Raw genomic sequence first — 23,919 nt, 5'->3', positions numbered from 1 at the left:
AAAATCTGAATGAGTTCAACAGCACATTTGATATAACTGATAAGAAAATTAGTGAACTAGAAAGTAGAACTGAAGAAATCGTCCAGAATGAAGCAAAGACCCCTACAAAGGAATGGAAAATACGGAAGGGCTGGTGAGAAACACAGCTCACTGAGGGAGACGGTCTGAGACACGCGTGGCTGGAGTTTGAGAAGAAGGAACGGAGAATCGGGGAGAGGCAGTGTGTGAGGAGATAAGACCCCCGGCTCGCACAACGGAGTGAAGAGCCGCAGGTACACAGACGCATTCCCTTAAGCGTCGAGAGGAACCGCAGAACAGTAAAGACGGAGGCCAGACAGAGCCCTTCTGAGGAACGGTGACAAGACTGACCGCTGAACCCTCAGCAGCAGCCATGAGATGAATGAGACCCTCGCCCCACTTAGGGAGAAAACTGCCGGCAAGGGCTGTATTCCTGACCAAACTCTCCTTCAAGCACAAGAACAGAACAACTTTTCCAGGCAAAGAGAACTGAGAACGCTCGTTCCTCCTGACCCTCACTAAAGGAAATTCTCCAGAGATTCGTTAGGCAGGAGGACAATGTTTCCGGCAGAATCAGTGCTAACTGTGGGGCTGCAGGGTGTGTGGGGACACAGACAGGACCCAGAGCCAGTGTCCACCTCTCATCACACACACGGCCCCAGATGGTGGGATCGAACGTCCACAGTCCATGTACTGTTTGGGGGGAGGGAAAGAATACCGATTAATCTTAGATCCGAACAAGTATTCACATATTAAAATTTCTGAGATAACATGAGAGAGTGCCTAACTTCCCAAATATCAGAATGAGAAAAGAAACCCACTCCATCCAAAATAAGGTACAAAAAGAGAAAAGAAAAAAAAGGTGAGCTAAGGGGCATTGAGCAGACTCATGAGGTTCTAAATATGATTTTGAGGAACTCGGCAAAGCCTGAGGACACGGTGCCCCCAGGACAAGAGCCAAGACTGGTGCTCTGCCCTGCTCCCTGTGAGCCTAAGCACTTCACACACCAATTAGGAACAAATGCGGTCACCCCAATGGGCTCTGGTCTCCCAAATAACAACATGTTGAATATTTAAACCTAAGTATGATAATCCCATTTCCCACCACAAATAGACTAATGCAAACTCAGCATCCTCAAACACTGACAGTCTATCCTTAAGTCCTACTCCCATGCACCCTGCAATCAAGCTCTTCCTTGTCATCAACGTGTCCAGTTGAGTTTCCCCTTGACATTGGACCTGGAAACCACACCCAGGTTTGGCAGCAGAAACACTCTCCCTGAAGTTTGACATCCTCCATTTCTCAGAAGAAAAACCAGGACAGACTAAACGAGCAGCTTTCTGGGTAGAGCCGAAGTGAGGATTGGAACCCAGGACGGACAGGCCCCAAAGACTACACGACAGTCTTACTGGGGCTGACACTGTGGACAAGGACGGTTAGCACAACGTGCTGCAGTGAGAAAGGCCAGTGTGCTCCTGCCGATGGCGGGGGCAGTGCAGGCGGCCATGCGGGGGGGCTGGGCAGGGGGGCCGGGCAGGAGCTGGAGGAGGAAAGGTCTCTGAGGGGAGGTGGACAGAGACAGAATGGGAGTTCCGCAAGTTAGCATTGTCTCTATGTTGTGCTTTTAAGAGCCAAAGAAGGGACTCTGGGTCAGCCCTGACACACTGCCCCCAGCCAAGGCTGGTCCCTGCCCCGCCAGCCTCCACGAAGTGCACGCTAGGTCTCCTGTTGATGTCCTAGGACCTGCACTTTAGGTTTTGTTTTTTTTCCGTAAGCACTTGGTAACCCACCTTTAGAGCTTTTCCTGTGTGAAACTACTGCTGTGACATGACCCCCCCAACAGTCCCTTTGCTCCAGATTCCGGAGAGCCACAGGTGTGGCTCCATGCCAGGAGCTGGGGCACCAGCCTCCGTGCCAGGAGCCACAGATGACCACCAGCTGCCTCCAGCCGAGCCCAGAGCCTGGAAAGGACAGGCTGGAGGTGAGGTGGGAGGGGCAGGCCATCCTCCTGCTGCGGGCTGAGCGGGAGCCCTCAAGCCAGCAGTCAGCACAGGAGCACCCCAGGCGCATGCCCAATGGAGACGGGGCCTCCAGAGAGAGACCCTGCTGTCGGGTCCCCACTCTGCCAGGTGTCGCCCTGAGAGCCCCGACCGCATCAACACCGAGCCGACCCCGCTGTTTCCGTTCAGGTGCTGCTCCCAGCACTGCTTCCCCGGGAGCTGCATTACGCTCATCCACACGACGTACAACAAGGCCACTCTGCTCCTGCCGAGCATGTGCCGGCCAGGCCCTGGAGCTCTGGCCACAGCCCCCTCCCTCGCTGCGACACTCCCTCACTGCCCCATCACGGTCTTTCCTTGGAGAAGCCACCCTGGCCGCACTGCCCCCCGAGGCACGCATGAGCCTTCCCTGGTTCTCACCAAACCCCATCAGGTCTGATCGCTGGTGTGGTGAAGGGGTGACCCAGGAGCCTCTCGTCAAACCATGAACATCAGCGACTCAGTGCTGCACCCTGCCCTTCACCCCCTGGGGATCTGAGGCTTCGTAAATCTTCCTGATAACCCAGCACTGAGAACAGATTAGCTGTGGGTAGCTGCTGCTCACTTCTGTACCCAGTTCAACAACACACAGTGACAACTGGAGACTCACTGGAGACTGTTAAAAGCAAGTATTTACGTGTTTACAAAGCACATCCTCAGGACGGCCCCCGTTTCATTCCCGAGCATGTGTCGGGGCCACTTCTGGAACTGGTGGGTCTGTCACTGCTTCTGCGGTCACATAGTGGTCCACCGAGGGACTGGCATCGAGGATCAAGGGTGGCAAAGGCCTGGGTCCTAGGGCAGCCACACCAGAAGGCGAGAGAAATCGCACTACTGACCCTGTGTCCTGCGAAAGGCAACCGCCCCCCTTGGGGTCTGCTCGGAGGCCCATGGCTCTCTGTCCACATTGTCACTGGTGTTCCTTTCTTTTCTTGGTGCTTTTAAATCCTCGTGATGCACCCTGACCGAAACAGATGGTAGAGGGTATTCTGAAAAGGAAAAAAGTCTTTATACTAAACCATTATGGTTTTTGCCAATAAAAAACCCAACTCGTAAAAGCAGCGTCATGAGTATGCTCTTCTTGTTCTGGGGGGGCTCCTTCTCTTTCACTTTGTGGGACATTCAGCCCATGGGCGCTCCTTTCCCTGGATGCCCTGTACCCCAGGCCCCAGGGCAGCTCCCTTCCTGTGGCTGGCCAGCTGCCTCGGACCTGCTTCCTGAGGGAGACTCTCCCAGCCGGCAACGCGCTTGCCTGGGACACTCGGCCAGGAGGGCCGCTGATGCCAAGATTCCAGGCCCAGGCTTCCTGTGACCCAGCATCTGGAAGAAGCCACGGGCATCCAGGACCCACTTGCAGGCCAAAGTCTGGGCGGCAGCGCGAGGGCAGCGGGAGGGATACAAGCCCATCTTCCTGTCTGTTTGCATTTGTTGGCAATCTCTTTTCTTCTGTCCAACATTTTCCTCAAAATTAGACTTAAAATCAAGTTTAACCCAATAAGAGAATAATTAGTATGAGAAAGATTTGTAAATCATAACTTCAGCAACTACAGCCAGTGGTCATTCTATCCCAGTTCAGGCCACGATGCAAAGAGGAGGGGGTGCCTTGCCTTCCAGGGCCCCAAAGCAGGGCACGCACAAGAAACTGAGACATTCAAGAGAAACAGAAATAGTCAGGCTCTCAACCGCTGTGGAAGCCAACACTCCGACCCAGCATCTGCTTCTCTCCGTGAGAATACTGCCCAGGGTCAAGCCCAGCGTCATCCTCATAAAACACACATTCAGAACTTGCTGCGGACAGACGGCAGGTACTAACCTGTGGCTGTATGTCCGCCGCTCGCCCACGGGTTCTGGGAGGGGGGCCGCGTGTTCAGAGCAGACTTCCATGGCGTCCCCTCCCGACTGCTCCCCATCATCCCCCAGAGCTTCTGCCGACACTCGTACAGTGGCCACCGGTGTGGCTGGGCTGTGGAGACAGAGGGGTGAGCGGTGGCCCCTGTGACCCTGTCTTCCCTCACGGACCAACTCGCCACAAAAACACTACTGTTTCTTGCAAAAATATTTTATAGCTATCCTGGCATAGTGTAATTCTTAGACTACCGAGACAAAGACAAGGATGACGACAAAATCCTAAGTGAATGTTTATATAACAGGTGCCATGTTTATAAGCTTAGTGACAATTACACTTTATGTTTTGAAAATAGTATCTCTGGAGTGCCACATGGTAAATGCCTACCAAGGGAGCTGAAAGTCTTTTCATGACCATACGTGAGAAATGTACTAACGTTAACTACAGAGTACTGAGAGTCTCCTCCCTAACCCCTACTGGACCCAGCACTGCAGGGCTTTTCTCCTTGAAATGATCCCTCCAGAAGGAGAGAGCTACCTCACATCCAAAGCCTCCCACTGTCCCATGCTGCAGTGTGCTTTCAGAATTACATTACTTTAAAGAGCAAAGTCCCGCTGAGAGAAACTGGTCTGAAAAAACTTCAATCAACACAATTCTCAGAGGTTCTGAAGGACCACTCAAAGAATCACTTGAAAGAGGCAAAGAAATACAACACAAATTCAAGAATTACCCCTGAAGCATTTCCCAGGTGCACTCTTAACAGTGACAGTGGCAAAGAGCTTTATTGTCAAGTCACCAACCAGACAAAAAAAATCACAGGGTCAGTGTGAGGGGAGGGCCTCACAGCCTGGGACAAATTCCCAGGGGCTGTCAGCACCGCGTGGGGCTGGCACCTGGGAGGGGGGACGAGGTGCAGGTACAGCTCTAGCGTGAGTGCAGAGAAAGGGGTGATGCTCCTAGACGCCCCGGGGCAGACACCGCTCTGAGACCCCACTCATTCCCAACAGAGCAGCAAAACCATCCCCTACTGGTTCAAGCCCTCCTGACGAACAACTCCTGATCGGGCAGTGATTCCGTATCTGCAGCTAAACGTGACATAAGTAACGCAGATGCTTCACTACAGTGCCATCCTTAGAATCTCTACACCCAAAATGCTCTTCTAAATTCAATGGCCGGCAGCTTTTGCTTTGTGTCCCGCCTCACGTACCCTCTGCTTTTCTTCGGTTTATCAAATCGGAAGTCGGCTGGGTAGAGGTGACGTTTCACCAGGTGATCCTTCCTGTCTTTGCTGGTCTTGAACTTCTCTGTACAGCCTTCCACCAGGCACTGATACTGAAACGTAAATGGTGTCACCTCTGTCCTGACCCCCACCTCCATGGTGCCCCCTCACCTGGCCCCTGACCCCCAGGCGCTGGTACCCACCAGGCAGACAGCTCAGGAACAAGCCCCCCGCCCCCTCCCCCCAGCCCCAGATGACTGCACTTGGGCCCAGTGGACGGGACGCATCACTCACCATGTCCTGCCTCTCGGACAGGATCTGGAACAGCGAGTCATGCCACTCCAGTATGTGGACGTCCAGCAGGTGGACGGAGGGGAAGGCCCGTCTGCAGAAGGAGCAGACGTTTCTGTGCAGAGTGTGGTAGTGGTGCTCATAGTCCTCCAGGGAGTCGAACACCTGGCAGCACCCTGCTACCTGACAGGTGAACTCGGGCACCCTGGGGAAGGAAACCACCTCGTGGGAAGGCCATTCTGCTGCTAACAGAGGGCCTCAGGCTGCCGGTCCACACCTGTCCTCCAAGTAGCCTGATAAAGCATTGACGTTTCCTTCCCAATCCCAAATCAAATTCTCACAGGCCAGCTAGGAGGCGGCCAGGCCAGACAAGAGGGGCGGGGACGGTGGTCGGGCAGAGAGCGAGGCAGCAGGTCACCCGCTAGGGGCGGGCGGGGCCTGGGGAGGGGGCGGCGCTGGGCCCAGAGCCACTCACCTGGGCCTCTCAGGCGCCCCTGTCACCTGCGTGAGCACGTCCTGGAGGTAGAGGTGTCGCTGCACATCCCCGTCCTGCGGGACACGCACGTGGTGGGCGGGGCCGGGCGCGGTAGTCCCGTTTCTCCAGCGTCCGCAGGCTCCGCCCCTACCACCGGTCCCGCCCCGCAGGCCCCGCCCCTCCAGCGGCCGCCCCGACTGCAGGCTCCGCCCCCACCATCGGTCCCGCCCCGCCGGTGTGGTCTTCCAGCGGCCGCAGGCTCCGCCTCCACCATCGGTCCCGCCCCGCAGGCCTCGCTTTTTCAGCGGCCGCAGGCTCCGCCCCCACCGCCGGTCCCCCCGCCCCGCAGGCCCCGCCCCTCCAGCGGCGGCCCCGATCGCAGGCTCCGCCCCCACCATCGATCCCGCCCCGCAGGTCTGTTTCTCCAGCGGCCGCAGGCTCCGCCCCCACCATCAGTCCCGCCCCGCAGGCCCCGCTCCTCCAGCGGCCGCCCCGACTGCAGGCTCCGCCCCCACCGTCGGTCCCGCCCCGCAGGCCCGCCCCTCCAGCCGGCCGCCCCCCTCGCCGCAGGCCTCGCCCCCACCCATCGGTCCCGCCCCGCAGGCCCCGCCCCTCCAGCGGCCACCCCTACTGCAGGCTCCGCCCCCACCCAACGGTCCCGCCCCACAGGTCCGCCCCTCCCGCCGGCCCCGGCCCCACCCCCACCCGGAGTCGGCCGCATCCGCGTCGACAACTGCCTTCTCGCCGTTTGGCTCACACACCTCGAAAAACTCGTGGTCCCGCGGGAAGCGAACCCGGCGCGCCGCGAAGTGGAAGGGCGGGGCCCCAGCCGCGGGGTCCCGCTCCACGGGCAGCGGCTCGGCCGCCCCGGGTGCCCCCACCAGGCGGGAGTGCAGCGCGGCTGGCAGCTGCATCACCCTGCGCGCCAGCGGCACCACAGCCTGACGGCCACCGTCTGCGAGCGGGCCGGGCCGGAAGTGACGTCGCGCCATTTCCGCTACCGGCGCGGGCTGCGCGAGGGGCTTCGGCGGGTTGGGTCCAGACGCGGGGTGTCAGCGGTGAGTCCGGCGGGGGGCGGCGGCGCCTGAGCCTGGGGGGCGGCGAGGCCGGGCGCGGTCCTCCTTCCCTGCGCGCTCGTCCGGCGTGCGCAGCGCTTCCCCGCGTCGACTGCCCGCGGGCGCAGGCCGGCCAGTGGCTCGCCCCTGGACCGCGCGCTGTCAGCCTCCGACGCCCGCGCTCCGGCGCCGCCCTGGCCCCTGTGTCGTCCCGCCCAGGGTCGGGTCCCCACACGGGACCTCGGAGTTCCCTTCGCAGACCGTGACATGCGGACTCCTGCCTGTAAAAGCTCGCACTGCCCCTCTCAGCCTCACTGCTCGCAGCGCGTCTGCCTCCGCCGGAAGGGCTGGGGCGGCCCCTGGGTCATTCCTGTCTGCGGGCCGGTCACCAGACCGGAGCCAGAGTGGTCTGTGGACAGTTCGCGCTTCACGGTAGCGCTTCTTGCTGGACGCCCTTCGGCGGCCTCCCGTGACCTTGGTCCCCCTGGTCCAGGGGCCCTCTCTTGGCCGGTCAGGCCCTGCCTGTTCCGCCTGCCTTTCTAGTGTCCTGCATCCCGTCAGCGCCTGGGATGTGCAGGACGCTGTGCCCGGTGCCCCCCGCGGAAGAAGTAGAGGCGGGCTCTGCTACCTTGGAACCTACTGCCTAGCTGGGGAGACGACTGTGAAACAGTAACTAATTGAAATGGTGATGGATGATTTAAGGGATGCCAAGATGCTGGGGACTTGCCGTAGGGGGTGGGCGGGATGGCTCCAAGGCTGACTCTCCACTCCTCGCACGGATAGTTCAGCGTGGAGTAGGACGTGCACACGCATGCACGCAATGGTCAGGGAAAGGGGGTCTGTGTCTTTAACAAATTAAAAAATAACTTTAAAAAACGTAATTTAAAAAGTATAATTAACTTATTTCATTCTGGAAGTAAAGGTGTGTGGCTGCGTTCCCAGTCAATCATTTTTGCAGCTAGGAAGAGCTCTGGACAGACTCTGTTTTTCATCTCTTATGAAAAAGCATTAGGAGTCGACTTTTTTTCACAAACTGTCTAATGTTTTCCAAGCCCATTTGTGCAATTAGCTTTGAGCCCTCAACAAACACTCGCTGCCACCTCTCTGCCTCTCATTCCTGGGGAGGTGTGCAGTAGGCGCCCTTGCCTCCACCCTCTGCGCAGCTCACGGTCGGGGAGGAGGAGAGTTCTGCCCTGTCACAGACGTCTGTGTTTGCGGCCACTAACAGAAGAACTCAGGAGCGTCAGAAAGATCTAGTGGGCTCTTGTGATTAGATGCTCCTCAATGTTGTTTTCAGTGGGGCTGCTGTGGACATTTTTGGTGGGGTGCTTCGTTGGTGTTTAGGTTCTCTGGTCTCCTGCCACCGAATACCAAGAGCACCCTTCTGGTCACTGTGACAACCAGAAGTGTCCCTTACACATTTCCAGATGTCCTCCCAGGAGAGGTCCTGCCTGCAGCTGAGAGCAGGTTCTTGCAGGAATCGTTCCAGATCTCCACAGAGAACTGGCTTCCTTGTACATTAATATTTGTGACGTGGGCATGTCTGTGCTTGTATTTTTACCACAAACACAAGGTTTCGTGCAGATAGTTTTAAAATAAACGTTCTCTCAGATGATCATTCTTCTGAAGTGCTCTCTCCACCTGCTTGTATCTGGTGGACAGGTGCTTCCTTTCGGTGGGAAACAACGTGCTTGCCATCTAGCATGACAAAGGGTCCTCAGTCCTGCCAGTATAGGACAACCCACATTCCTTGGGAAACCTTGTAGCACATGGATAAAACCAACTGCCCTTGGATTCAGAGAGGCCTCAGTGGGAAAGTTCCGTGTCCTCTTTGCTGTCTTGCTTGTAGTTTACCGTGCCTCGTTTCGGGGTCCTCTGTGATTGGTAAGGTAACTGATGGTTTAGGATGCTGTTGGTGACTCAGATCCAGTTTTCCTTTTGTAAAATCAGCCAGTTCTCCAGTAACAACATTTGCACTTGGTCAGCCCTACATAGTAAAAGCACACTTATTCTTGCTTCTCTAGTAACAACACCATAGGACTTACCAAGTATGGGCCCTTTGGTGCTTTCACAGCAGCTCTGTGGGTACGATTTACTAGTCACCCCTTGTCAGAAGAAGCCTAGAGAGGACAGGCTCCTTGCCTAGGGCCCTATAGCCCAGACCTGGCCATGTCAGGGTTCAGACTGGCTGGGACTCCACAACCCATGCCCTGCTGCACCTCATGTCCATGACTGGTTACTGTGAGCACCTCCTGATTTTACAAGTATGTGTGTTCATGCTTAACTGTTCTGCTTTTATGTTTGGAGATACCCTGGCTCTGGCCAGTTTTAAATGTTTATATACTAGGAGATTAGAGCCTCACTTTCTCAGTGTGGATTTGCAAATTAATATTCATTAGTTAATTAGCATATGCGGGAGTGTGTGCTGAGTCTTCTCTGTTTGATGCTTGATATTTAACTTGGGCCTCATCTTCACTACAGCTGTTAGCACACTTTTGTTTTTATAAACGGCTTTCCTCTTACCTTTAGGAAAACCTATTGTGATGTTGTTTCAGAGCCAAAACTATGAGTGAATTTCGGATTCACCATGACGTCAATGAGCTGCTCAGCTTGCTGCGTGTCCACGGAGGGGATGGGGCTGAGGTCTATATCGACCTGCTGCAGAAGAATAGGACCCCCTATGTCACAACCACTGTATCTGCACACAGTGCCAAGGTGGGTTCCGTCCCTGGTGCTGCGCTGTGCCCTGGGCGAGGCGGGCCCCGTCCTGGTGCAAGCTGTGCCCTGGGCGAGGCGGGCCCCGTCCTGGTGCTGCGCTGTGCACAAAGTTCACCAGCTTCCTGCTTGAGCAGCCACAGCATCACCAGTGTTGATGGCAGACAATGCTTGTTAAAGGCTTTTCTTGGACCAAGTATTGTGCTCGACTCAGTGCTTCTGATGATTCCTCATGGCAGCTCTTGTAACTCACCCTGTTGTGCAGATGAGTAATCGGAGGTTCAGGGAGAGCGCTGGGCTGTCAACCTGACCTCAGAACGCAGGTTCTGGGTCCCAGGAGGAAGGAGACTCCTATTCCTCTGGATGAAAAGGAAGCTCCTGGTGATGGCTGGCTGACTCAGTTGCCTGGAGCATGCGACTCTTGATCTCGGGGTCATGAGTTTGAGCCCCACATTGGGTGTAAAAATTACTTAAAAAAAAAAATTAAAAACTTGAAAAGAAAAGGAAGCTCCTGGTATTAACTGTATTGAAATCCCTTTAAAGCAGATTTTTCTATCTTTATTCAAATAGTATATAATTCAAAATTACAGTTTTTCAGTAAGAGAGAATTTTGAAATTTATTTTTAGAAACACATCATGAAGTTTCAATTATTTAAATAGATTAATAATGGCACCATAATAATTAGGAAAATTCACTGAGCGGACAGTGTTTGGGAACACAAAAGTGAATTTAATTTACAACAAAGGGAACACCATAAATCAGTGAGCAAACATAACCCCTGAGCCTGTGCCTAATTCCAAAGGGAATAGTATTGAATGTATGAAGCAAATGCATAAACTGTTAGAAAAATCTAAGTGGTTATTTCCTGATCTCAGGCTGAGGAAGCATAACAGGAGGGAAACTACAGGGGAGACCGTGCATAGGGTTAACAAACTGTTTGTTGGGTTTAAGTCTTATTTCAGAGGTATGTGATCATTTAGCCTACCTAATTTCACTATTTTGGTTTTTGTGTTTAATTTTCTGGAAGATTTTTAAAAGTTGTTATTGTCACTGAATCTCTCGTATTTGTGCTTTTGAGGTTAAAATAGCAGAATTTTCTCGTACTCCAGAAGACTTTCTAAAGAAATATGATGAACTGAAATCTAAAAACACAAGGAACCTTGACCCGCTGGTGTACCTGTTATCAAAACTTACGGAGGACAGAGAGGTAACGGCTGCGCAGGCTCGTGTTGGGAGTGTCGGGAAAGGCGAACGAGTGGCGGGCTTCTGACGGAGCTCGTGGGGGGGCTTGCGCTGGTGGACGCTTGCGAGGTTTGCCCCGTTGAGAGAGCGCCCCTGACGGCACGTTTCTGTGCTGCTTCCCCTGCCCTGTGCTGGTGGCACCGTGAGGTACCGTACGGATGTGTTTGTGGTGCTTCAGAGAGGACGTAGCTCATGCTTGCAGTGAACTTGAGAAGTATTACAGTTGCCACCTCCCGGGGGGGGGGGGGGGGCTTTACTTTTCGTTGTCTCATGCTGTGTTCTCACGTGTTGTGAATTGTGCATGTGTCCTTTGCGACACTAAGGAAAGCACTCAGTGTCGAGGCTGGAGGAGCCGCTGTGCCCGCGAGCGTCCAGGGAGGTGCCTGGCCCTGTCCCTGTCCCTCTGCAGGCCCAGGGCCTGTTCAGGGGTCAAGGATGCGGCCGGGCACGGACACAGTGGTCCCGCTGCAGTATGGGAGACTGGCCGAGCGCAGAGACAGGGCCGTGCCCTTGGGAACAGAGTTTGGGGATTGGCTGTCAAGCGGCCATTGGATTCTCCTCCTGTCCTGATTTGGAGCCGTGGCACCTTGTGGCAGCAAACGCTGAGAGACCGGACTGCAGCTCAGGGACTCGTGGGGGTCCTGTTGTTCCTCCACGTGGAGTCGGCAAGGAAGGAAGCGGGGGCTGGCTGTGCTCTGCAGAGCTGGCCCATGTGATCGTGGTCTTGTGTGTTTTCAGACTCTGCAGTACTTACAACAGAACGCGAAAGAACGCGCCGAGCTTGCAGCCAGCGCTGTAGGCGGCGGCTCCACCACCTTCAGTGCCCCTGCCACGGCCTCCAAAATCTCCATGCAGGAGCTTGAGGAGCTGAGGAAGCAGCTTGGCAGTGTGGCCACGGGCTCCACGCTGCAGCAGGTAGGGCTCCCCCACCACCCTCAGGGGTGACAGTCCTGGACTGCAGGAGTGGGTAACGGTGCAGGAAGGTTCTGACCCACCAGGCTGTCGGGCTTGCCTGTCGGGGGCACTCGCATGGATCTCAGCCTCCGTAAATTGTGATTCTTCCTTTCCCTCAATTAGTTTATGACAGTTTATTTTTGTAAGAATATACTTTATAGACCATTTTCTATCTCTCATACTTACCGCTTCTCCTGCTCTTGATTTCATGTCCTGCCCCAGTCCCTTGATGTACGTCTGTCTTCTCATGGGGTTGCCCCTGTGGCCTTCAGGCCCCTCAGAGCAGCACCCATGAGGGTCTGAGCAGAGCCTGTGCTTGTTGAGCTCAGTGGCTCTGACGGGCATGACAGCCAGCGCTGGTTGGTTGTCTTACATCAGCACCTCCCGTGTCCTCACACTGCTACCCTGTGTGACAGATGAGGAATTAGTTGCACCTACCCTCTCGCTGGCCACCCTTGACCTGGTACTTCTTTTTTTTTTTTTTTTTTTAATTTTTTATTGTTATGTTAATCCCCATGATCTGGTACTTCTGAAAGCCGGGCCCCTAGGACTGCCCTGGTCAGCTTCTGGTGGCTGGCCCCGCAGGAGGACCGCAGCTCTGGGCATGTGCAGGAGGTAGCTTCTCCCCCCGGCCCTGAGGGGCCCAGCTAGGGGCTCCCTTCTCTAGCTGGCTGTCCCTGGGGCCTTGTCTCCACCCATCAGGTCATGTCTAGACTTCGTGCCACCAGGAAAAAGCCATTGAGTCTATGTGTAGGTGTTCCCAAGAAAGGTGCAGCCTGCTGCCTGTGCTCCTGGCTTACCTGTGGGTTCTGCACAGACCGAGACCCCAGTGAGAGGCGGGGTCCCTGTCTTACCACCAGCGCCTTGCACTGTGACGGGCATGGGGACACTCATTTCTTCACGTTTTTATTGAACCCTCGTGTTGAGTGATTGACTTCTCTGGTGCCGTAGATGTCAGTTTTAAGTATTGGCACTAAAAGTATGTCTCTTTTTGTTTTTGAAAATATCCTCACCAGTCTCTAGAACTTACAAGAAAGTTGCTTCGAGATAAGCAGAACAAAAAAAATTCCGGCCAGCGCCTCCCCGTCTTTCCGCCGTGGGTATACGAGAGACCCACGCTGGTTGGGGACTTCCTGACTGGCTCAGGCGTGAGCACGGACGCGGCTGTGCCTATAGGTAGGTGGGGTGTCTCTAACAGCCGGTGCTTTGTGCAGGGTGGTGCACTGCCTTCCTGAGCTCTCATCCTCGGTAGTGCCAAGCTCTTGTGCTCTCGCTGCCTCTGGATGTTCCTTTCTCTCTCCTCCTCCCCCCACCTCATCTTCCAAGCAGATCCTTGGGGCCTGCTCCCAGGTCTTCCTTGCCACTTTTCCTTTGCAGGGTGACCTCATTTGTTTTAAGGAATCATATTGTCCCCATTGCGATCCCAGATCTCTACCCTCGGGATGTCTCCCTGAATTTTGGTCTCACGTGGCCATCTGTCTGTTGTGTGTGTCTGCAGTGGGGCTCCTGACCTTCCCTCTAGTGTCTCCACTTTTCGCACGGTGACTGGTCACAGGTCACCGGGTCCTGGAGCTGGGAGTGGCACCTGTGTTTGCTTCCTTCCCGCTGCACCAGCCTGGTCCCAGGCCCCCCACCACCATCTGTCCCTCTTGCCCAGACACAGTCCTTCTGCTCTCACTGGCTTGGGGCTCAGCACCTCCGCACAGCTTCCTGTGTTAAAGGAATGTTATGGATCTGCTCTGTCTGGTATGGGGCCGTCTGTGGAACGTAGCGAATGGGCATTGAAGTACAGCCGGTGCGGCTGAGGAATGGGTGTTTAGCTTTCTTTCCCTTGGCCCAGGTAGCCCGTGGCGTGGAGCCTCGCATCCTGCCCTGCTGCCATGTGGCTGTCTCCGTCATCCCAGAGCTAGCGGCTTTGAGCCTCAGGCCTGTGTCCCGTGTAGCTTCTCTAGTGACCCCTCAAACTCTGGGGAGCCGCAGAGACCCTGGTGGATTGGCCTCCAGGCCACACCTCGCTGTGCAGTGTCCCCTCAGCCTGGCTTGTTCCCCTGTCCCTTCAGCGCTCAGCCTCCAGGCTGGCTGTGCCACCCCGCTGTTCCTCTCTCAGCCTGCGACGCTGTGCTTTTCCATGTGTGAGCAGGGTGCTGGAGGGCAGGGTGGCATCTGCCCCCCGAGGCCAGGGTCCCCACCGCAGGACCAGCTGACCCGGTGCTGCACCCCTTACCCCCCACTGAGGGCATCCACTGGGGCTCTAACTGGGGTGATGCTCAGATTTCAAGTGAGTTGGGGGGGTTGGTGGCGATTCCTAGAAGGCACCCCTGCACTTGAGAAACAGGAGGCCGAACCTTGCCGCTCCAGTCGGAGCTGTGAGCAGGCCTGTCCTGATGGCCGTCGGAGCCGTGGAGAGGAAGCGGAGCTTGAAGTCCAGAGCGTGGCTCTAAAGGCCACGTGACCCGTGCCTCGCCGGACGGGCGGCTGCTGTGCTCAGAGCCTGTGTCCCGCCGTCAGCAGGCTGGTGCGCCGGTGGGCGGCACCAGCAGTGCTCCTGTGAAGCGCCACGTGCGCTGCAGCGCCGCCCTGCGCCCCCAGGCCCCGGTTCTGCAGTGCCGCGGGGCTGACGGGCTCCCACTGGGCCTGCTGTACAGGGCTGGGCTGCGAGGCAGGGCACGGACACCGTTCTGTTGCTGCTGCGTGTGCTCCCCACGCGTGGCCGTCTGTCCCAGCAGAGGAGGACCCCGAGGGTTGTGAACCGAGAGAGGCAGGGAGCTGCCTGGGCCGGGAGGCGTTTGGCCGGTGGCCCTGGCTGATGGCTTGTGACTGTCCTTAACTGGGTGGTTGTAAGGAAACCGTCTCATACTGTGCACACGTGCTGGAAGTTGTCACCGCTTCCAAGTCTTTAAAGAAAGTCTTTTCATCCCACAGCAGCCCAGACTTGTTAAGTTGTAACAAGTGCTGTAACAACAGCTTACGTCAGAAGTGCCTCTTATATTCCTGATTTTCTCCTTTTAAATGTCAGGCTTTTATCTGTGTCCAGAGGGTTTTATCTGCCTGGTGCTTTAAGGCTGTGGTGCATTGCCCAGGCTCCACCTGTCCTGTGCTCATGGTGCTTTTGGAATCCCAGCCTTTAAGCTCCCTGGGATGAGTCAGATCCCAGTGAACAGCCTGATTCTCGTGCCCATGAATGTTTGAGGGAATAACAGAGAAATCAGTAGAGGGTGCCTGAGTAGATTAGGGCAGGAGAAAGGTCAGTGGGAGTGAGGGGCCCTGGAGGTGAGGCCATGGCCCAGCTGGTATCTGCGGCCCACAGGCACGCTGCCCCTGGCCTCCCAAGAGTCGGCCGTGGTGGAGGACCTGCTCTATGTGCTGGTGGGTGTGGACGGCAGGTACATCACCGCCCAGCCCCTCACCGGGAGGCAGAGCCGCACCTTCCTCGTGGACCCCAACCTCGACCTGTCCATCAGGGAGCTGGTGAACAGGATCCTCCCTGTGGCTTCCAGTTACTCCACGGTGACCAGGTAGATGCCAGATGGGACCTGAGGCTGGACATGGGCCTTCCCAGGTGCTCTTGACCCCTGCAGCTCCCGCTTTGTGTCTGTAAAGATCATTTGACTCCTTTTCTAAAGAGCGTCCTCATCTTGTTGTGACCCGGTTTCATGCCTGGCACGGTTTTGAAGGGCCTGGGGACAAGTGCAGGGGCCTGGTTTCGAAGAGCTTGAGTGGGGAGGGGGCTCAGAGCATCTGACATCTAATCTGAAAATGTAGCCTCCCCTGCTCATGGGTCCTGGGTGCTCCTTTCCCTCTTAGGTTCATTGAAGAAAAGTCTTCCTTCGAATATGGACAGGTAAACCATGCCTTGGCGGCCGCCATGAGAACCCTAGTGAAGGAGTACCTGATCCTGGTCACGCAGCTGGAGCAGCTGCAGAGGCAGGGCCTGCTGTCACTTCAGAAGCTCTGGTTCTACATCCAGCCGGCCATGCGCACCGTCGACATCCTGGCCTCCCTTGGTGCGTGCCTACCCTCCCACCCGCCATGTCGGCCGGGCCATGGGAGGGACTTGGGGCAGTGGGCAGGCACATTCCATGGCGGGGTGGGTCGTGGCGTGTGAAGGTGAGACTCCCAGACCAGCGCGCGAGGCATTCGTTTCTTCACTGTGGACGCCAGGGTGTGAGGCCAAAGCCTGTATTGCTTCGTGTTTTAATCTGTGGGAGGAAAACTCTGGAAGCTCTTACTGATAAACTTTCATTAGTGATTACGAGCTTATGGTTTGAGTGTCCCCCACAAAAGGAGCACCTGGGGTGTCGTGACGTAGCTGGGGGAGCCACGGGCAGCACTTCTCAGCACTGAGTGCCGCCCCCCGCTCCTGGCAGCCACCTCGGTGGATAAGGGCGAGTGTGTCGGGGGGTCCACCCTGAGCCTTCTCCACGACCGGAGCTTCAACTACACGGGCGACAGCCAGGCGCAGGAGCTGTGCTTGTACTTAACCAAGGCCGCCAGTGTGCCCTACTTCGAGATTCTGGAGAAGTGGATCTATAGAGGGATAATCAATGACCCCTACAGGTAGGGCTCGCGGAGCCTGGGGAAACCTGGGTAAGGCGCCACGTGCAGCCACGCTGCCCAGGGAGGCTTCAGCGTGTCGAGTGGTGGGGTCAGAATCACCTCCGTGCGGCTCCCGGCCTCCTGCCGCGGGCTTCCGTCGCAGCTGGGGAGGGTGGGTGTCCAGCACGTTCGAGGAGCCGGGGCGGCCCACAGACAAGTCTGTCCTGTTGAGGTGTATTTGCTAAAGGACTTGAAAAGCCAGGCCTAGAAGTAGCGTTTCCCTGCTGGTGATTCGCGTAACAGTCTGGGGGGGGCCTGACAACGTGATTTTAAAACCATGCCTCGCTAAGAGATATCTGAAACAGGCGTGAAGGGGTTGCACCCCTGCTGTGGGGGTCGGCTCGTTGCCTGTGTTCACACGGGAGGGAAGGGCTACGTTCCCCTGACGGGTGGAACTAGAGAGGTCGACCTGTAGCCCCGTGGCCCTGAATGTCCTTGGAGCCCCGGAGTGGGTTCTCAGCTGGGGACTGTGGGCGCGGGACATGCTGAGCCCGTCGGCCTGTTGAGCGTGGCTTGCCGTCCTGTGCTTGCCAGCGAGTTCATGGTGGAGGAGCACGAGCTGCGGAAGGAGAAGATCCAGGAGGACTACAACGACAAGTACTGGGACCAGAGGTACACCGTCGTGCAGCGGCAGATCCCCTCCTTCCTGCAGAAGATGGTCGGCAAGGTGCTCAGCACAGGTGAGCCTCGCGCCCCAGCCCGGCACACGCTCGCCCTCCGTCCTGTGGCTCTGTCTCTGGGCCCCTCCTGCAGGGCAGGGGCCCCGCCGTGCGCTGCAAGGGCTGCAGAGCCTCCACAGGGTCTTCTTGTGCCTGGCCGTTGTCCCGTCTGACTCCTGCGGCTCTGGGTGCTGTCATTTTGTTCCCTGACCCCAGGAGGTTGTCTCCCAGGTGGCTTTTCTTCACTACTTCGTTTCTAGAACTCTGTTACCACTGACCGGAAAGTTGCTTTCCTGCTCCCAGCCGGCGCCAGACATGTGGCTTTTCCACACCAACATCCAGCTCTCCTGTTGTCTGTGCACACCCGCTGGGCGTCCTGTGAATTAGCCCAGTCCCGGCACGGACCTCCCAGGGTTGGTGGGCGCGGGCTCCTCAGGCTCAGAGCTCAGTCCCTCAGGGCAGCCCCCACATCAACACTGCTGTCCGCACCGCTGTCTGACGTGGCTACGAATTGGGGGTTCCCGTGACCCCCTCCTCGGGGTTGACGATTTGCTAGGACGGCTCACAGAACTCAGGGAAACGCTTTACTTTCTAGATTACCGGGTTATTAGAAAGGATGCAAGTGAACAGCCAGCTGAAGAGGTCCACGGGGCGAGGTCTGGGCAGGTGCCGAGCACAGGAGCTCCGAAGTGCGTGGCGCTCGGTGCACCATCCCCGTGTGGACGTGTTCACCACCCGGAAACTCCACACCGCTCCACTTAGGAATTGTAGGGAGGTTCCGTTATGCAGGCGCGAGTGATGAAATGTTTGGCGGTTGATTTATCCAGTCTCCAGCCTCTCTCCGAGCCCGGCATCGGGGGGTGGGACCAAAGCTCCCGCCCTCTGGTCACAGGGTTGGTTCCCCGGCACGCAGCCCCCAGCCTGAGCTGGACAGGGGCTGCCCAGAGTCACCTCCCGGCATAAACTCAGCTGTGCTCGGAAGGGGCTCATGAGCCACAAAATTGCAAGGGTTTTAGGAGCTCAACGCCAGCAACAAAAACAAAGTCCAAGGATCCAGTCCTTCTGGGGCAGTCTCATACACACTACAGGAACAGCAGTCGAGGACCTGGGCCTCCGTGGCCCAGTGGTGTTCCACTCACCATCACATGGGCTGGGAACCGGACAGGCTTCCAGCCAGGGACTTGGTGATCGAGGACGGGGTTGGAAGATGGTTGGGAACCTCATTCTCTGAAAGCTTTTTTGAAATTATTTCTGTGCTCTTTGTTAGAAAAATCCAGATGAAAGAGAGCCTAGCCTATTGTAGCACTTACTGCTTCTGTCCTTCACGGGCAGCAGTTGTGTTTCCCTGCCTCACGTAAAGGGCTCCCGTGTTTCCAGTCCGCTAGCTAGTGTTGGGGTCACAGTATCTGAGGTTCGGGCCTGTGGTTTAGTGTCAGTATAGTGAAATTTTTAATCTGTTTTCTCCTTGTCTTTTCAGGAAAATATCTGAATGTAGTCAGAGAGTGTGGTCACGATGTCACCTGCCCAGTGGCCAAGGAGATCATCTACACTTTGAAGGAGCGAGCATATGTTGAGCAAATCGAGAAGGCTTTTAACTACGCCAGCAAGGTCCTGCTGGCCTTCCTGATGGAAGAGAAGGAGCTCGTGGCACACCTGAGGTGAGCTGTCTGCCTTCTGTCTTCTAGCTCAGCTCGTGGAACCCTCCTGGCGTCTGACCAAGGCCAGAAACTTACTCTTAGTGGCTCTGTTTTGTGGACAGAAACACAAGCATGCTGCTAGGTTGTCTCCAGCCTGAGAACCTTGCACAGTTGTGACCCTGCCACCTTGGTCCTGCTCCCCAGAGCCCAGTGGGGCCATGTCTGCCTGTGTCACCTTGGGGTGACACAGCTTGCCCAGTCTTGCCCCCGGTCCAGGGCCACCAGCCCTTTCTGGACACAGCGGTCCCTCACCTGTGCCTAAGAGCTGTTCGTTTCTGCTCATTTGTGAAGCTGACCGTTTCTCCCCTTTCTAATGTACTTCTCTGGTCTATGGCCATACCACCCTGAACACGCCTGATTTCGTCTGGTCTCAGAAGCTGAGCAGGGTCGGGCCTGCTTAGGGGAGCGCTGCTGGGCGAGGAGCTTGGCTCGTCCTCCCTGGGCTGCGCTGCCCAAGCCCCACCTGGCCCCACCTCATCATCCAAACTGCTGGTTGTGGTGGGAGCCCTTCGTCTGCACGCAGCTCTTCCTTGTCAGCCGTCCGTCAGTTTTCCCAAGTCTAGGCCACTCTGCGGGTCCCACAGCCGCACTGGTGACCCCCATGCCCCCACCCGCTCTGTAGGTCCATCAAGCGCTACTTCCTGATGGACCAGGGGGACTTCTTTGTGCACTTCATGGACCTCACCGAGGAGGAGCTGAAGAAGCCCGTCGACGACATCACGCCCACCCGTCTGGAGGCTCTGCTGGAGCTGGCCTTGCGCATGAGCACTGCCAACACGGACCCTTTCAAGGATGACCTCAAGGTGGGTCGGGGCCAGGGGCTGGGGGAGTGCCCTTCAGACCCACCGACCTGCGTCCAGACAGGTGGGGCAGCTGCCTGAGCAAGACGGCCATGAAACCCCAGGAGAACCCGACTCCTGATGGTGATGCCGCAGCTCACCCTTGAGCAACACGGGTGTGAGCTGCGCAGGTCCGTTTACACGCAGATCTTTATCGATAAGTACAGTACAGTGACATAAACGTATTTTCTTTTTTATTAACGGTTCCTGTTCTGTAGCTTACTTTATCATAAGAGCATGGTACATGTTATGACGTACAAAATACGTGCTCGTCACATGTGTCAGGCTCTCGGTCAGCAGTAGGCTATTCATAGTTAGGGATACGGGCGGTCTGCAGGTCCCCGTGGACTTTCAACTGAACCAACGGGTTGGCGCCCCAGCCCCAACATTGTTCACGGTCAGCCTACTGTTTTCCACTAAGTATGCCGCTCTTTCGTCTGGGTCCTGGCACTTGTGGTAAAATTGTAAATCTGAAGGGATTTAGGCTTTTCTCATTTGCTGTGTAGTTTCTTGTTTACGCCATGGGGCATCTTAAAAATGATCTCTCTGCACTTTTTGCTTTGGTGGAAAGTGGCTGAGGCTTTATTGGCAGACACTTGTTTTGTAAGCCGGCCTTCAAGATGCAGAGTCTACGTCAGAGGAAGCTACCTCAGTCCCGGACTTGCTTCTCCAGCTCGTGGGGCAGCTGGACTGGGGCAGCGGTCAGGATGTGACGCTTTTTTCTTTGTCTTTCTCAAGATCGATCTGATGCCTCATGACCTCATCACTCAGCTCCTGCGGGTTCTGGCCATCGAGACCAAGCAGGAGAAGGCGATGGTCCATGCCGACCCCACTGAGCTCACGCTGAGTGGCCTGGAGGCCTTCTCTTTTGACTATGTTGTTAAGTGGCCCCTGTCACTGATTATCAATAGGTGAGCATTGATCTTTCCGGCACCAGCTGCCGTGGACACAATTCCAGGTTTGTCCGGAAGGCAGGATTGTATCCACTCTGCAGACCGTTCGCAGCAGCTGTCCACGTCCACTTCTGTGCGGGGTGGGTTGCCCGGCTGCCTGGGGGCCAGGGAGCAGAACGGCATCAGCGATGTCAGAGCCTTGGCCACTGTGTGCCGTGAGCCTCACGGTGCCTGAGGCCGGCAGCGCCCACCAGGTGTCGGTCACCTTTTCCTTCTTGCAGGAAAGCCCTGACCCGCTACCAGATGCTCTTCAGACACATGTTCTACTGCAAGCACGTGGAGCGGCAGCTCTGCAACGTCTGGATCAGCAACAAGGCCGCCAAGCAGTACTCGTTACACTCAGCAAAGTGGTGCGTCTGTTCTGCACGCTCAGATGCTCCCCTCAAGGCAGGAACGTTTCACTCTTCACCCCTTTAGAAAGGCAGCTTGTCACACAGCTCTGTAGCTTTTCGACCCGTGACGAGTTTCACATTGCAGCGCGGGGCCGTGGCCGCCCACGGTAGACGCGGCTCTGTCCCTCAGCCGTCGGTGCGGACGTGCGGGTGGTCGGGTCTGTCAGCGTGAGCCCTGTGAGGCTTGGGGTGCTTGTTCGCTCCCGCCGGCGCGCACGCTGGTCGGTGACGCCGGGTGGTGTGTGTGCCTGTGTGGGGGCGCTCAGCGCAGGGCGCCCTGGCAGCGGGGACCCTCCTGTGCTCGCTCAGGTTTGCTGGTGCCTTCACCCTGCGACAGCGCATGCTCAACTTTGTCCAGAACATTCAGTACTACATGATGTGCGAAGTGATGGAGCCAACGTGGCACATCCTTGAGAAGAACCTGAAGTCTGTGAGTTTGAACTTAATACGGCATAACACTTAAAAGGCTCTACGCCAGCCGGGTTGCACCAAGTAGGTGCTTGTGAAGGGAGCGTAGTGGGCCGGATGTCGGGGGGTTAGTGCAGTGCTTGCCCCGGGCTGGTGAGGAGGAGACCGCAAAGCCCTCCGTACACGGAAGCGGTTTCTTTGTGAACACAGGAAAGGTGTGCACAAGTGAGACTGGGATGTGGGGGGGGGGGGGGGGGTTTCCCCTGAGGTGGTGCGGAGAGCCTTGGGGCTGGGGTGGCTCTGCGCCCCCCACCCCCATCCCAGCACCCCTGGGGCCTGTCAGCAGGTCCCAGAAGCATGAAGGGACGGCAGCCGTGGAAGAACCAAAACCGTGGCCTTTTGGGGGCATGTTTAGCATTTTTTTGTGGGGGTATTTAGAACTTTTCTCTCAAAAGCCGTAGGGTCATTTAAGGAAAGGAAACAAAACAGAAGTACACAGAGCAGCAGCCTGGCCCACGTAGGGTCTGGTTTCCTCGCAAAGTCGTGCCGAAAGCCAAGGCAGGTGCCGTCTCTCCACGCAGGCGTCCAACATCGACGACGTGCTGGGTCACCACACGAGCTTCCTGGACAACTGTCTGAAGGACTGCATGCTGACCAACCCTGAGCTGCTCAAAGTCTTCTCCAGGCTCATGTCCGTGTGCGTCATGTTCACCAACTGCATGCAGGTGCGCCCGCCTTCTGCCCGCCCTGTGCAGGGCTGTCTCTCTCAGCCCCCTTCCGCCGTCGTGGGCCGGGACCAGCAGCTGCAGCATCTCTGTCCCCAGCCCTTTTCTGGGCGCCTGGCGTTCTTTTTGTCCAGTTCAAGTTATTTGATTCAGTTACAAGCAGCTGCCTAAGATGCTGATACAGAAAGTAAGTATTGGGAGGCAGAGGGGGTGACACAGGGTTCACCAGGACTCCAGGGCATGCAAGGTGGTCGCCAACCTCTGGGGGATAGGAGCCTGGGAGCCAGATCCGTATGGGGCTCGCCCTGGGGAGACGCCGTCTTCAGAAGACTGTTGACGAGCCCTCCGACAGGCACCCTTGGAGGCCATGTGGGCACAACTGCAGCTCCCCGAGTTCACGTCTGCTGTCCCCACATCTGCGGATGGCGCCTCAGCTGTGTGGTGGCACATAGTCCACTTGGGTTCCTTGAAACTAACAACAGCGTTTCTTCCTGACCCCAAGAGATTTACGCAGAGCATGAAGTTGGACGGTGAGCTGGGCCGGCTGATGTTGGAGCATGGCACGATGCTGGGGCCGCCCACGGAGGCCGAGCGGGCGGAGGAGCGTGCCCGCAAGGAGCTCGCTAGGAAGGTGTGCAGCCTCCGGCTTCATCCAGCAGGCCCGCTGCAGCTCTCCATTCTGTTGTCCCTTTGATTAAAAAAAGTTTATCCTAATTAGGTTCCAAAAATGAGCTAGAGGATCTCTTCTCCAAACTTGTCCAAACCTCAGCCCCGCTGTGCTCGAGGGTGAGGCCACAGTTCCCCGGAGCAGGGGTTGGGGTGTCCGCAGAGGGCCTGCCACGGAGCAGGCACGGGGCCGTGGGCCCTGCTGTCACTAGAGTCCAGCCTTAACTAGAAGGGCGAGGTGTCTCCGCCTTCTTTGAGGGGATGCGGGGAGGGGCATGGGCCCTGCGCACCAGGCCCAGCTCTGGAGGGAGCTCAGGCCCGTACTCCCGTGTCCACTCCCTTTGCTGAGAGGGAGCCAGGAGAAAATGCTGCATTCCCTTGAAAATCTGAGCCACGTAAAGAATCCATGAGGTGCATGGACTTGCTGCTTCCTTGTGGTGGGAGCAGGGCAGGGCGCCAGCTGCCCAAACAGAGCATGTCTCTGTGTTCCGCAGTCTCAGGAACTTTTATGATGCCTTAACTTTTATCACATGAAAACTTGCCCAAATCCCTTCTATTTAAAAAAAAGGGGGGGGGGAGGGAAGCCGAGCTGGTAGGGAGCAGTGCCGAGGTGGGGCCAGAGGCACTCACGGTGCGCAACCGTGTCTTCTAGTACCTGGCTGAGCACGTGGACGCCCCTCAGCTGACCTCCAGCTTCGAGGCCACCATCAACAAGTTTGATAAGAATTTCTCGGCACATCTGCTTGACCTTCTGGCCCGACTGAGCCTCTACAGCACCAGCGACTGTGAGCATAGCATGGCCAGCGTCATCTCCAGGTGGGTGCGGATGGCCTCCTGCCACGGCTGCCACGGGCACCATCCTGTCCCCGTGTGGCCGGGAGTCCTGGGCTTCCCCCGTGCGCCCCCCGCCCCCCGCCGTCACACACAGCTTTGGGCCGCCCCAGGGAGGGAGTGACTGAGGCGGGGTCTGCTTGGGTGTGCGGGCGTTCGTCCCTCACCTCCTGTGCTGCTGCTGGTCACTGCTCACTCCCTGAAGTGACAGATGCACGTGTGCGGTGGTTTGTGTTCACTCGTGAGTGTGTGCACCAGTGACCGTCTGTGCCCCCGGCGCTGGTCCCTGTCTGTGGG

General features: G+C 56.8%; 2 protein-coding genes across 3 annotated transcripts; one reads left to right on the top strand and one right to left on the bottom strand.

Moving 5' to 3' along the window:
- Positions 1-1,564: 1,564 nt before the first annotated feature.
- On the bottom strand, positions 1,565-6,932 carry ZNF511 (zinc finger protein 511). Its single transcript, XM_032399160.1, has 6 exons — positions 6,651-6,932; positions 5,890-5,963; positions 5,418-5,619; positions 5,112-5,236; positions 3,872-4,021; positions 1,565-3,047 (listed from the first exon to the last, which is right to left on the bottom strand). Exons 1-6 carry the CDS (start codon positions 6,879-6,881, stop codon positions 2,969-2,971), a joined length of 861 nt encoding a protein of 286 aa, XP_032255051.1. The 5' UTR covers positions 6,882-6,932; the 3' UTR covers positions 1,565-2,968.
- Positions 6,859-23,913, top strand: TUBGCP2 (tubulin gamma complex associated protein 2). 2 transcript variants are annotated; one of them, XR_004298663.1, is made up of 18 exons: positions 6,859-6,947; positions 9,500-9,659; positions 10,739-10,867; positions 11,641-11,817; positions 12,873-13,032; positions 15,164-15,371; positions 15,661-15,860; positions 16,224-16,413; positions 16,987-17,132; positions 18,589-18,769; positions 19,431-19,611; positions 20,386-20,558; positions 20,822-20,950; positions 21,302-21,422; positions 21,982-22,125; positions 22,628-22,756; positions 22,844-22,911; positions 23,444-23,607. XR_004298663.1 is itself a non-coding variant. In XM_032399159.1 (17 exons), the coding sequence occupies exons 2-17, from the start codon at positions 9,510-9,512 to the stop codon at positions 23,744-23,746; spliced, it is 2,721 nt and encodes a 906-aa protein (XP_032255050.1). In that variant the 5' UTR covers positions 6,859-6,947; positions 9,500-9,509; the 3' UTR covers positions 23,747-23,913. The 2 variants fall into 2 exon arrangements, 1 of the variants encoding a protein (XP_032255050.1); XM_032399159.1 differs by lacking the exon at positions 22,844-22,911 and having other exon boundaries at positions 23,444-23,913.
- The last annotated feature ends 6 nt before the right edge of the window (positions 23,914-23,919 follow it).

The sequence above is a fragment of the Phoca vitulina genome, unplaced genomic scaffold, assembly GCF_004348235.1.
Source record: "Phoca vitulina isolate PV1807 unplaced genomic scaffold, GSC_HSeal_1.0 scaffold132, whole genome shotgun sequence".
NCBI lineage: Eukaryota > Metazoa > Chordata > Mammalia > Carnivora > Phocidae > Phoca > Phoca vitulina.
This window is presented reverse-complemented; position numbering and strand designations above follow the sequence as displayed.